Below are 12923 nucleotides of genomic sequence, written 5' to 3' on the forward strand. Positions count from 1 at the left end.
TTTTCAAGCACATATACTTCTGTTCCCCACTAGTAACATTTTAATTTTTACCAAACACCACACATATACAGCAAAACACTATAGTATATAAGACTAAATTCAACCCAAACCAGTACAACACAATGATGGGGAAGATGGTACTGGACATATTTGTTACATTCTAAATCAACCCAATAGACTATCCTGTAAACACAATAGTAAGGTAACACTTCAAAAACAGATAAACATTTATCCACCAAGAATGTAGAGTAAGCCAACAGTACAGTGTGGAAATTAATTTAGCATACTGGTTATTGGAAAATCACAAATTTTATGGTCATATTCTACCTGATAATTCAAACAAGATGGGTAGTAGTTATTAGCTTTCTATATGGGTCTTGTTTTACCATCTTCGCTGATTTTTAATGCTTCATTTTTTATTCAAATTTGTTGGCTGGTACATTTTCTCTGCTTAATATATTGACTGCACCATGCTTATTGTTGTGTTGGTAGAAGAGGACATTTGAGAATACATATAGAAAGGCCATATGGAGGTTCTCATGGAGAGATTCCGGTACTCCGTGACTCTGCTGTTCAGAATTTCGACTGAAATGGTAAAAACAAGAGAAAGAGTGAGACATATTGAAGGGTTACTGTACTAGGAGTTAGGATACTAGTTCTTGCTTCAGTTCTGAATTTCAGTTTGTTTATGCATCTGTGAAAATAGGGCTGTTGTGAATGATCAGTAAATAGCGACAGCTATGACAGTCTATGGGAAACTTCCAGTGAGAGTTATTGTGGAGAACTGCCCTCAATTAAAAGAGATACGTTGTTTCAGGCATTATCTATACAATACCAAAACTTTTGCAGATCATCCACCCATTGGTTGATCTCCTTCAACAGGTACATACTGGAAAAACATGTTCAATACCAAACACTTTGAAATATGCCAATAGTAAGTAAACTTCACACTTTATCAGAGTGTTTTAAAGCCATGCAGAAATAGCCTAAGTTGGGCATAAAGCAATGTATAAAACTGTTTTGACCTCTGGAGAAATTTTCAACACTTCTTACATATCAAATGCCTCTACTTTTTCCAATGGAAACAAGTAAAAAGAATCATTCTTCCCAAGTGTATTTTGTTAGAAAGTTAATTATAATTATGACTTTTGTTTACCTTGACATGCATAGCCATTGAAAAGGGAGCAAGGTGTTGGAAAAAATCTACATTCTCATGTATGGTGCTTTGCCCAAGTTGCCACTATCCCAAAAACATCCCTGAAAACTATTACCATCTATGCTTCCTTCTGTTATCCCATGGATTCAGAAGTGTCTTTTTTAAAAAACAGTCCTTATGATGAAAAGGACTTGTTTATCTGCTGTACATCTGGCAATCAGCTCTGTTCAAAACAGAGTTGGTGGCCTGTGTATCCTCAGCAGCACAGAAGGATTAGCTGGGAACATAACTGCTGCCTCCTTCAAATGACAATGCGGCTGTGAGAACTTCAAATTTTCAATGACTAACGTATGTAATTCAGAGTTGGTACACTTAGATTTAATAAGTCTCTAGAATTAATACACCTAGCTCTCTTAAGTGGCTTCAAAAGACACAGGTTCAGGTGCATGATTGCTCAAAGTATGTGCTACCATGGGCTCCATACTAGGCAAAGAGGAGATCAAGGGCATAGGGGAAAAATCCAAGAGCAAAAGAATTTTAAAATAACATGATTTCAATGAAAGTAATGATTAAATCACTTGATTATGCTACTCAAAACTCGAAACAGCTGGAGCAATTCTGGGTGACTTATGTGGGAAGCAACATAAGGCAGCTGACTGTAAATGCACTATTTTCCACAATGTCATCTGAGAAGCATGACACTGTCTTTAAGATAATCATCTCAGTTAAATCCTAACAAATATTACTTTGGGGGGAGTGCTGGGAATTGAACCCAGGGCTTCACATATTAGGCACGCACTCTACCACTGGGCTACATCCCTGGCTCTACTTTGTTTACTTCAATAAAAAAATAAAGCTATAAAAATGTTTAGGAATTAGAGTTCAAAAGCAACTTGTATCTTTGGCTAACAAATCACACTTCTTTAAAAACAGGCAACCATTGCAGAATTTGTAAGTTGTATTTCCCAGTTATCAGCTGTCATTTCCATATTAAAATTGCATTTTGCTTTCTCATTTCAATTTGGAAAATTTAGAATATATACATCAAGATCTAAGTCATAAGTGATATTTCAATGAAAATATTTAGCAAAGCTGTAGCAAATACATTGTGTAAATAAAAAGATAAAACCTAAAAATATTATTTATATTAATACTTAAAGAAACTTACTGTTCTACTGGTAACTTCTACATCTGTGAAACAAACATGCTGCTATTCAGTTCATCTATTGATAACTGGGGTATCTACAGTAGTAAAAAAGATTTTAGATTAAAATGATTTCTTGAGAGAATTCTGTTTCTTTTGTTCACTGCTTGGACATGGTAATCAATGATGATAATCAATTTCACAGAAAACCTTAGATATAATTTTTAAACTTTAGACATATTAACCATTTCCACTAATAGCAAAGCACAGATTAGAATGTGGTTTGCTCCATAATTAATTAATGCTCTGTGTTTTTCATGGTGATCATGCTTGTAATTTAAGTAGCAGAGGAATTTTTAGTCTGTGGGCATGGTTAACACTTGGCTATGGCAGAACAGCATTATTCAATAATTATCATATTTTATTTTTTCTTTTTTTTAGTTATTTTTAGCTATAAATGGCAGTAGAGTCAATCTTGACATATTTATACAAACATGGAGTATGTCTTATTTTAATTAGGAGCCCAGTCTTGTGGATGTACATGATATGGAGATTCATTGTGCGGTATTCATACATATGTAACCATCTTAAATTTCAAGACTCCCCAAATACTACTAATTTGCCAGTGACTCTGTCAGAAAAATACCTAAAGAAAATGAAAATCAAAACAACAAAAGCACATCTAATGTTTGTATGAGACGGAATGTCTGATGTAATCATTGGGTAATGATAAGGATATCTGTGCCTTGGAAAGAAATGTGATGCCTTGCTTTCTTTCCAATGTATCTGAAAGTAAAAGTGATGATTGTACTAAGTCCAAGTTCAAGCACAATAATAAAAAAAAATGATAGGAAAATAAAATCAATTCTCATTTGACCAATGAGAAAGCATTTATGAAATAGTACAGTATATACATTTCAGGATTGGTATGGTAGCAAAAAATTAGTTACAGAATATCAAGAATGACATCTGTTCACTGATTAAAAATGAATAGAATCCCACCAATCACCCTTGGGATGAATGGCAAAGTATATACAGCATCTTAGAATGTATAGAAAAGTAAAATTTGTAAATGTGACAATTGCTTAAGAAACATGCAAATACATGGATCAGTGTCTCTCGCCAATCCAAAAAGCATACACTGTGCCTTCCCAACATATTGTAGTTTTCTAGGTCTGAACAGGTGAAATAAATGGCCAAACCTGATTGCCTGTAGTTGTTGCAGCGTAGGGAACGCTGGTTGCAGGTGTTGTTGCGGCAGACACAGCGGTAGGTGTAGCACCGTGCATCATGGGCACTTTCAGTAGGAAACCATGGAAGCGACACACAGGAGGGCGGAGCATTTATGCAATGATGACATTCATGGAATGGGGTGTGGTAGATATCACAGCAACAAGCCAAGTGACATCATCATGATGGAAACACCAGGGTGCAACATGCAATCACAGTCAGTGCAAAGCAACACGGCATGGGAGGAGGGAAATTTAAAAAGAGAAAAGGGGAAATCCAATTATAGTTACCATTAAGGAAAAAGGAACCATTCTCAACATTTAGTAAGTTTTTGAGCAGTATTGTATTGTAGTTGACTCAATAGGTCAAATTTTCAAAAAGGGTTATAATGAATGTATAAGAAAAAATACCTAATACTACCAGGCTATCTATCTGAAGCTAGTTAAGCAGATGAGTAACTGGTTGCACATTTTAAAGGGGATTAGGGAATTGTGGATTTGTGTTTGAATTCACTGACTTTTATGGACATGAATTACTGCCATTGGATTTGCAAGTGCAAAGGGGCAGTTTTATGTATACTTACCTGATCTGCCTGCAAATAAAAAATGTAGTTTAATTGGTGGATATGTAGTAGGGGAGCAGATATGAAGACCTCAATGGACTATTTGTGCAGATTTTTAGGTACACCTCTGACAAGTTCCTTGGAAACTTTGGCTATTTATCAAACATATACATGGAGCCCTTCATAGTAAATTTTGTCTTCACAACCAGTATTAGTGCTACAATGGGTAGAAAATGTAAAATCTTTTTCAGGATGTTTTTTCTTTGCCTTCTCTAGTTTTTTTTTCTGAAAGTTTTCTGTGTTTTTCTGATTTCCATTTTACTTTGGAAAGTCAAGCAGGAAATTGATGTGTGATTGGCAGGTATACGATAACTTATTGTGTCTTTATTAATTGAATTCAGACTTTCTGAAAGGCTACTGAGAAAGTGAATGGCCACATGTAATGTTATAGAAACCAAAAAGTTATCCCAAATGGCTATTAACAGAAACTCCATACTTATCCCTTCCACTCAACTCTAGCTACCTATCACCTACAGTTATCCCTTTATTGTCTCACATGCTGATTTGAAAAACAATCTTATTTCCCCTTTGGGAGCACAGCAACTACACAGGAAGCAGCAGCACTAAAGCATGCAATTTGCATTCCTAAGCAGAGCTCTGAAAGTAAAAGGACAAGGAAACATCCCCAAGAAACAGGTCACCAAATGTCAACACAGAGACACATATCTCAAACTTGCAGAAGTCTGTTCTTCTAATTGTATGCACAGAATGTTCCAGTTAGTATCAATGGACATGTTGTTAATTCCTATAGGGCAAGCTAATCCCTCAATAACAGAGGCCTCACTCCTGTTGTCAGGGGTCAGAACTTACTATGTAGTGAGTGCTGTTTCTATGTGGCCATCATCTTGACCTTTTTATTTTATCTGCATAAGCCTGTTAGTGCCTTTGGAGACTGTAACTACTCTACTCCACTAATGGGATGGATGTCAAGTTGTTGCAAACTCTCAAAAAGGATGGGAGGAATGAGATTGTGGGTTTGTAAAGGGTGGGACTTTCCTCCCTGCATTGAAAAAAAGCTATTTTCTCCTGATCTGTTCCTGCTTCTTATGAGGAGTTTAGGACCTGTAAACTCCCCAGTTGCTTTCTCATCCTTTTCAGTATTAGTGATGGGCAAAATGGCTTGGAGATGGCTACCAGGTTGTGTTGGTGGCTAGTGGCTAACTAAAGGATCTGTACGTAACTGATTGCTAAAAATCTCATAACTGCCAAAGAGTCATTTTAAAATGATTCTGCTGTGTCTAGTTTCTGTGCAGATGGCACTTCATCCTAGAACACTACAGATTTCAGCACAGAACACTGAAGAATGTTTTGCTTAGGTCATTCTTTCTTAACATCCGAGTACTGAATGGCTTAGGTCATCTGGATAACCTTTTAGGGGAGGAACTGTTTCATTGTACTTTAGACATTTGAAATATTTTACACTTTTAAAATTATATATATATACAATTGCCCAGTTTCTCTCTCTCTCTCTCTCTCTCATAGTGCTGGGGATTGAACACTGGGCCTTCTGAATGTGAGGCAAGCAATCTACCAACTGAGCTATATCCCCAGCCCTCTCTCTCTCTCTCTCTTTTTTAAGTGTACCATTCTATTGTATTTAAATTGCCCAGTTTCTCTAGGAAAAGAAACATGTCAGTTGTTATTATTTGGGGGATGGAAATAGAAAAATGGCAGGGTCAGTATTTGGCCACAGTGGCAACCACCTAGGACTTGACAAAATAGGACTATTTTAGTTCCACAAAGCACCATAGTAAATGTTAAATACTCAGAAAATGACCAATCATATAATTCTGTCACCCATCTCTTTCATAATCACAGTAGAATAACGTATTTTTTAGATTAGAAAAAGTTGAGAATTTTTGTATAAAACCTACCAAAACTTGAAGCGGGTGCCATGCACAGTATTGGCCCTGTACACCATGCAGAAAAGCGTGGAAAGTAAAGAAAAGAGAGATTTCATTATTAAGGCTTTACAGATGGAAATGAATTTTTAACTAGAAAGATACTTTATTTGAAATATCAATTAATCAGCACATGCAAATCCAGTAATCCTTCATGCTTATAATTACAGATTAGCATTAAGATGACAAACCCAGTTAATCAAAGTAATTCTTGAATTCTTAGGTTAAAAAATGAACTTTAATTTTTCTGTAAAGAAATTATCTCTTTTAAATTATATATTTATTCTGGGCAAATATGTCATAAGTAATTTTTATCATAAAAATTTCATTTGTTACACATAGTCTTTTCAAAACATGCTTCAATATCTGTATCTGGTGCCTATTTTCCTATTTAGAGCATTAAACTATTAACACTGCCTCCTCCAGCTCATTGAAATTGAGGACTTCATTATGAACATACGACAAGATTATTTCCCTCAAGAAAGGGACCTCAGCCAGAGAGGTTTTTCATTTTGCTATTGATTAAAGGAAAGGGAAATTTTCTCACATTTTTTGCATGTAAATCTAGATTTTATACTGGCCAAAACTGGCATAAAAAAAAAAGAAGTCTAACTTCTAAACAAAGCAATAGATTAAGGAAATGTAAAAGGAAATGTAGAGTGAACAATGTATATTTTTCCACATTCAACCACCTTGGCTAATACTCCTGAGCTATGCAACTCATTCTATAATACAAATGGAAGTGGCCAAACTGGAGAGATCTAATGGGTAGGAAATGACTAAAAATCTTTTATTGGGGGATACTAGTGGTTAAAAACAGAGGCACTTGACCATTGAGCTATATCCCCAGCCCCTTTTTAATATTTTATTTAGAGATAGGGTCTTACTGAGTTGCTTAGGGCCTCACCAAGTTGTTGAGGCTGGCTTTGAACTCGTGATCCTTCTGCCTAAACCTCCCAAACCATTGGGACTACAGGCATATACTACCATGCCTGGCAAATGACTAAAAATCTTGAATGGAAAACCCACCAGAAATAAAGTTACCTCAACCCACAATGGTTCCCTTTTTTACTTTGTGGACATAGCATATTTTTTCTTAGGTTTTGGGGAAAAGTCTAAAACAATTAGATATCAGTAGTTACTTTTTATAAAGTGATGTAAAAATGTACTAAAGAATTCAATTTTTCCTCCTGAGAAACTATTTACATAAATGTGTGTAACTTAAATGGTGTCATGAAGAAGTCCATGGTCTGTAATGAAAGATTGGTTTTAAAACAATTAATTAACAGATTGATTTATTAATTAACTGTTTTTTCCAAGTTGTAGTATATATTCTACATGTTCTTCATGTTTTCAGAATTAGCAAGGCTTTCCAAATAGAATTTTAAAGCAGATATTATTTTCTTTTAATAATAGTTTCCAAAGTTGGACATTTTTTTCTGGGGGAAAAAAGTTTATTTTTATTTTCAGTGGTTAGTATTTTCAATTTATTCCTAAGGCACCATATGCTTACTCTTAAAGTAAAAACCACTGGAAGAAAATTATTTTCTGCATATATGATATTTATTTGAATGAAATTCTGGCTTTAAATTTTCTCCTCAATTAGGCTCAAAAAACTGTTATACTATTAAATATAGATGAATGTAGGAGGTAATACAAAATATGCTACAAAGTATCAGAAAGTGTAACAAACTGCTATGATTTCATATTAACTTGTTCAGGAGTTAGAAGCTAAAACTTCTTATTTTATATATACTATACTGTGCCATACTATACTTCATGTAAATTTAAGGGTAGTTTTAAAATAACTGCCTTTGGTATATCACAATCTATGGACTACAGAGTTTTGTAATGCTGATGCTGGAATTATTTTCTATTTTATTTTATTTTGGCGGGTAGCAGCGTGCTGTCTGTGAAAGTGATACCTAAGAGTCAAGGAATTAGTTGAGATCAAACCAAGCAAATCAATCACAAGAAGAAAAAAAAAAGTTAAGAATTTCTCCTACTTTGATTCCAAACCATTAATTTTCAGAATCATAGAAAAACAGGTTGTTTGACAAGTATTAACAGATCAAGCATAATTGCCTTGTTTTATTTCTAATCAGTCAAAATGCATGTGGATATTTCTCCCATGAAAGCCCTTTGAAAGTTGCTTTGCATCATATACATTCACAACATCACTAAACTTGAGGTGCCCAGCGCTGTGTTCTCACCTGTTGGGATAAATGCCGGCTGTGGGAGCTGCATGTTAGCCAGAGTCTGTTGGCAGTGGAAAACATTTGGATTAAAGACCGGGGTGGCACCGTTGGGCTTTTCAATGGCCGTTCTCTTTGGTATCAGTTGAAGTGCACCAGGCTGCAGGGCCTGTGGGGGAGGGATGGGTTAATCACAAGTAACAGAGTGAGTAAAAAATATAGTCAAATCAAACAAGCAGTAGTTATGTAATGAATGGCTGGGAATTCTCTGTAAAGGTATCCATTGAGCAAGACATTCAATAAGCAGCAGCTGCACAGCAAGGTAACCAACTGCAGAGATGAAGTAGTTCACTGAATAAGCAGTTAGGCCAAAACACAAGATAAAAATACCAGGGAAAAAATAAAAGCTTTTCAACATCCCTAATTGAGACCTCATTTGAACAGGATGCAACAGAAAACTATTACAGCAAATACATTTACAATTAACATCACAGAAATGCTCATCTATTAATCTGTAAAAATGAGATTAGCAGAAGCAACAGGTATGGCAGCAAAGAAAATCCTGCCAGTTAAAATTCCAATATGGATCTAGGAGATACGAGGCATACAGATGATAAAACAGATGCTGTTAGATTGGAGTCTGACACCGTGGCCCTACAAAACACAATCTAATTAATACAAAGACCTCAGGTTCAAATCCCAGAAGTGTATGTTTCCTAACTCACATGTAAGGAAAAAGAAAGTCAATCATTCCTCCGCTGCCACCTAACACACCTGGGTATGATATATAGTTAAGCAAAATATATGCAGGTCTGTTTTATAGAGGATCACTGTGCATTTTATTATGCACCATTTGCTTTGTTAAATCCTGTAAGGATTAATTCTAAAACCTATCAGCCTTTTAAACCCTTCTTTCATGTCTACATTTCTTTCAAAATCCCACTGTGCTTATAGTACTCAGACCTGCTCCAGATCCATTGAAGAAGTTTAACATTATATTTTTTCCCCTCAGCAAATTGCACATTACTTTAAAAACATGCCCCAGCAACAACCATTAGGTATGCTCCAAATTCTTAATGAGATACTGACACCTGTGCAGAGTCACTAGCCTTGCAAAAAGGCTTATGCCATGACCTTATTATTCCTGTGGCTATCAAGGGCCTAAAGCTATTTCGTTTTTCTTTTGGGGACTCTGCTATCAGTGCACACAGTGTGACAGGTCTGCTTTTTCTTAGTTTATTTCCATCTCCTAAAAAAGTGAGATGAAAATAAACCAAGTAGCTTTAGATTTCCAAACTGATCTGAGAGAAAGACGTGGCAAAATCATGACTAAAATAATAAACTTTAAAGCATAATTGATCATTTTGAAGGCCTTTTATCACCTTTGAGGGAAAATGAATTACCTGAAGACTTCAATAGAGTAGGACAGGTTATTTAAAAGATTTCCCCTTGGTTTAGTATCGGGGGGGTGTCCCTTTCTCTAGAAAGTTAGGAGCATGTATGATCATCAGAATCAAACTTGTGTTGCCCAGTAAACTACAGATTGAGGAAAGGCCTAGACGGACATTTGATTCATGGTTCCTGGCAAGGAAGTACTGTTGATTTACTGCTGGGGTCTATCTTGACAGGTTAGCATCCAGTTCTGATTGGCTGGTGCTTATACTGCCATTAAGTATTTCTCAATAATCAACACTGGCCAGGGCCTCAATGCCCTCATCACAATCTTGCCAACTTACCAAAGTTGTAGTTAAGTGTGGATGAAATAATTATCAACCCTCCAAGTCTTTTTTATACCTTTATTTTATTTATGTATTTTTATGTGGTGCTGAGGATTGAACCCAGTACCTCACACATGCTAGGCAAGTGCTCTACCACTGAGCCACAGCCCCAGTCCATCCAAGTTTTTTTTTTAATGTATGCAAATTGCTCTCAACAAAGTCAATCTGAGCTATACGTCTGCAAAAGGTAAAAACTCCCCTTTTATAAAGCATTTCTACTCTGAATCCTTAAAATTATAAAAAGATTAAACATCTTCATAAAGCTCTCCTTTTATTTGGTCTTACCTTAAAGAAATTCTTATGGGCTAAATTGATTTTACAACTAAGATCCTGCTGTGATCTGTTACTCAGGAAGGAATTTTATATTGACATTCACAAGTATCAGTTGAGGGCATACTACATAATACTTAGCTCTCCAGATGGAAATTTGATGCTCATATGTAACATGCATTCTATCAAACATGCTCAAATCATCAGAAATGGGCAGAAACATGAAGGTCTCATGTCCAAGCATGGGGAGAGATGCATAAATGTGCAAGCGAACCATTTTTTTTGTTCATCCTGTTTGTGTGTTCATTTTTTAGGGGAACAAGTGCATTCTTGCTCCTTTAATAGCCCCACATCTTTCCTAACTCTATGTAACTCTAACATAAGTAATAAAAAAAAAAAAAAAAAACTGAAGGACTGCTGGGCGTGGTAGCACACACTTGTAATCTCCGTGGCTCGGGATGCTGAGACAGGAGGTTCACGAGTTCAGAGCCAGCCTCACCAAATTAGAGGCTAAAGCAATTCAGTGAGACTCTGTATCTAAATAAAATATAACAAAGGGCTGGGGATATTGCTCAGTGATAAAGCATATGAGGGTTCAATCCCTGGTATGAAAAAACAAAACAAAAACAAAAACAAAAAATACCTGAAGGATTTATGGTCCCAGCTACTTTGGAGGTTAAGGCAGGAGAATCACTTGAGCCCAGGAGTTAGGGGCCAGCCTGGGCATCATGCCAGATCCTATCTCTTAAAAAAATGAAGGCTTATCTTCTGCATTCCTTGCTATTTTCTTAGCTTAAAAGTTCCTCATTCAGAAGCATTTAAGACAAAAATATTTGATGAAGATTTTTTAAACATTCCTTAACAGATGATGTTACCCAGATCAAAAAAAAAAAAAAAAATGAAAAGAAAAAAGCAAGTATGTTCTACTTTGGTGCTCAGATCCTTCATGAAGTAATGTGTTCAGTTCTGAAAACAGATGAGTATTGAGATCTTGGGCTGTTATACCCTATTACATGAGGAAAGTTCCAGTTGTCCAAAGAAATAAACAGCAAGTGGAACATTTAATAGACAGCTGAGACATACTTGAGGAACCTTTCAGTGTTATTATGTAGAACTATATTTTCCCCAAAACTGACTTACTAGGGCAATACAAAAGCCAGGCCTCTCTTAGTCCTGAGGAAATCTCCCCATAGCCTTAGCAGGCTTCTGTCTTTTGTCTTCTCCTTTGCCTACACCAGGCCTCCAGAAAGGAAAGGTAACCTTAACCTTTAGGAAATTAGAACCTACTTAATATCCCATCTTTCAAGTACTCTGTTCTGAAAGGCATTAAGGACGTGAGTGGCAAAGTGCCCTCAAAAGTGGTTCACAGAGCAGAGGCAACTTTCCGCCTTTCTGGGATATTAAGGGTAGTTAGACTATAAAAAGCACTCAAAAACAATTTACTGCTTAAATCATAGAGTTCGCCCTTTCTCTGAAAATGGGAGAAAGAGCCACAGTAGGTTAAAATCATTACTAAAGCTTTTAAATAATTACCTTTAGAAAATCTTAGTAAATAAAGTAGAATAAATAGGTTCTTTTTTATTTAGCTTATAACCTTGACTGTTCATATTAAGATACACTCATGACTATCCAACATTATGGTTATAGAATATTTGACAAATTGATTTGATAAATCATTTACCCCAAAATGGAGAGGCTGCAACTGCTGGTCTGCTCTTACCATCGCCGTGGCAGCCGAGTGGTTCATCTGGTGATGAGCTGCCTTGAGTTTGGCTTGCAAGTGTGCGGGAGGATGAAAGTACTTGCATTTCTCCCGGGAGCATCGACCTTTGATGTAATCCATGCAGATTGTCACAGTATTATCGCTCACTTCAATCATGGAAACATCTGTAGGGTGAGCATAGCGGCAATCGTTCTCCCCCCGGGTACAATTCCCACGCTGAAATTCACGGCAAACCTTCAAGAAGAAAACACAAAAACACAGACACAGACACACACACATATCAGTATGATGACTGGAAGGTGGTTGGCTTTTATTTGCTTTGCCAATGCATGCAAGGATAATTATATACATTTTGTCATTTACTTAAGGAAAATCTGAAAAGATGAAGGCTAATCAAAAGCCGTATTCACTATAGGACGGAAACACAGACAATGCATTTTTGAAAAAATTCCATCCTCCACAAAGGAAAGTTTTTCTATTTTCCTTACACTGACCTAAACTTGTATCTGAAAGTATTATGGGAAACTGATTTTAATCCTCCAGTTAATACACAGCCTCAAGTGTAATTAGTTTTTTTAAGATTCAAGATGAGTCTTTATCACACAGCAACACACTGGTAGTTTTCCAAGGCCAACTTGTGAACCATGATTGAGTTACATGTACAATCAGATTCCATTGCAGTACATCACCAGGCATTTAAGGGGCTGTCAATGGAGCTAACTTTCTACAAAATCAACTAATCATTTATTTCAATTTACAAAAAAACCCCAACAATTAAGGAAAAATGGAAGGACTTCAGTAAACCAAAAGCTGTTGAAAACTTCTTTTTGATTCTTTAGGTATTATGCGGTATTAATTATATAGTACATAATTCTTAAGATAGAAAAAGGTTTAAACACTATGA

General features: G+C 36.0%; 1 protein-coding gene across 8 annotated transcripts in view; it reads right to left on the minus strand.

Moving 5' to 3' along the window:
• Positions 1 to 260: 260 nt before the first annotated feature.
• Mbnl3 (muscleblind like splicing regulator 3) overlaps positions 261 to 12923 on the minus strand; it is a 122725-nt gene continuing 110062 nt past the window's right edge. For 3 of the 8 annotated variants that reach the window (XM_071606137.1, XM_027946985.2, XM_071606136.1), the window contains 6 exons: positions 11978 to 12253; positions 8267 to 8417; positions 6027 to 6062; positions 3503 to 3597; positions 2325 to 2398; positions 497 to 585 (listed from right to left, as the gene is read on the minus strand). In XM_071606137.1, the coding sequence (XP_071462238.1) occupies positions 2342 to 2398; positions 3503 to 3597; positions 6027 to 6062; positions 8267 to 8417; positions 11978 to 12253 (615 nt within the window). In that variant the 3' untranslated portion in view covers positions 497 to 585; positions 2325 to 2341. Of the gene's footprint in view, positions 586 to 2324; positions 2399 to 3502; positions 3598 to 6026; positions 6063 to 8266; positions 8418 to 11977; positions 12254 to 12923 lie in introns of all 8 variants that reach the window. The other 5 variants (XM_071606140.1, XM_071606141.1, XM_071606142.1 and 2 more) reach the window with 5 other exon arrangements.

Source organism: Marmota flaviventris, chromosome X (assembly GCF_047511675.1).
Source record: "Marmota flaviventris isolate mMarFla1 chromosome X, mMarFla1.hap1, whole genome shotgun sequence".
NCBI classification, from domain to species: domain Eukaryota; kingdom Metazoa; phylum Chordata; class Mammalia; order Rodentia; family Sciuridae; genus Marmota; species Marmota flaviventris.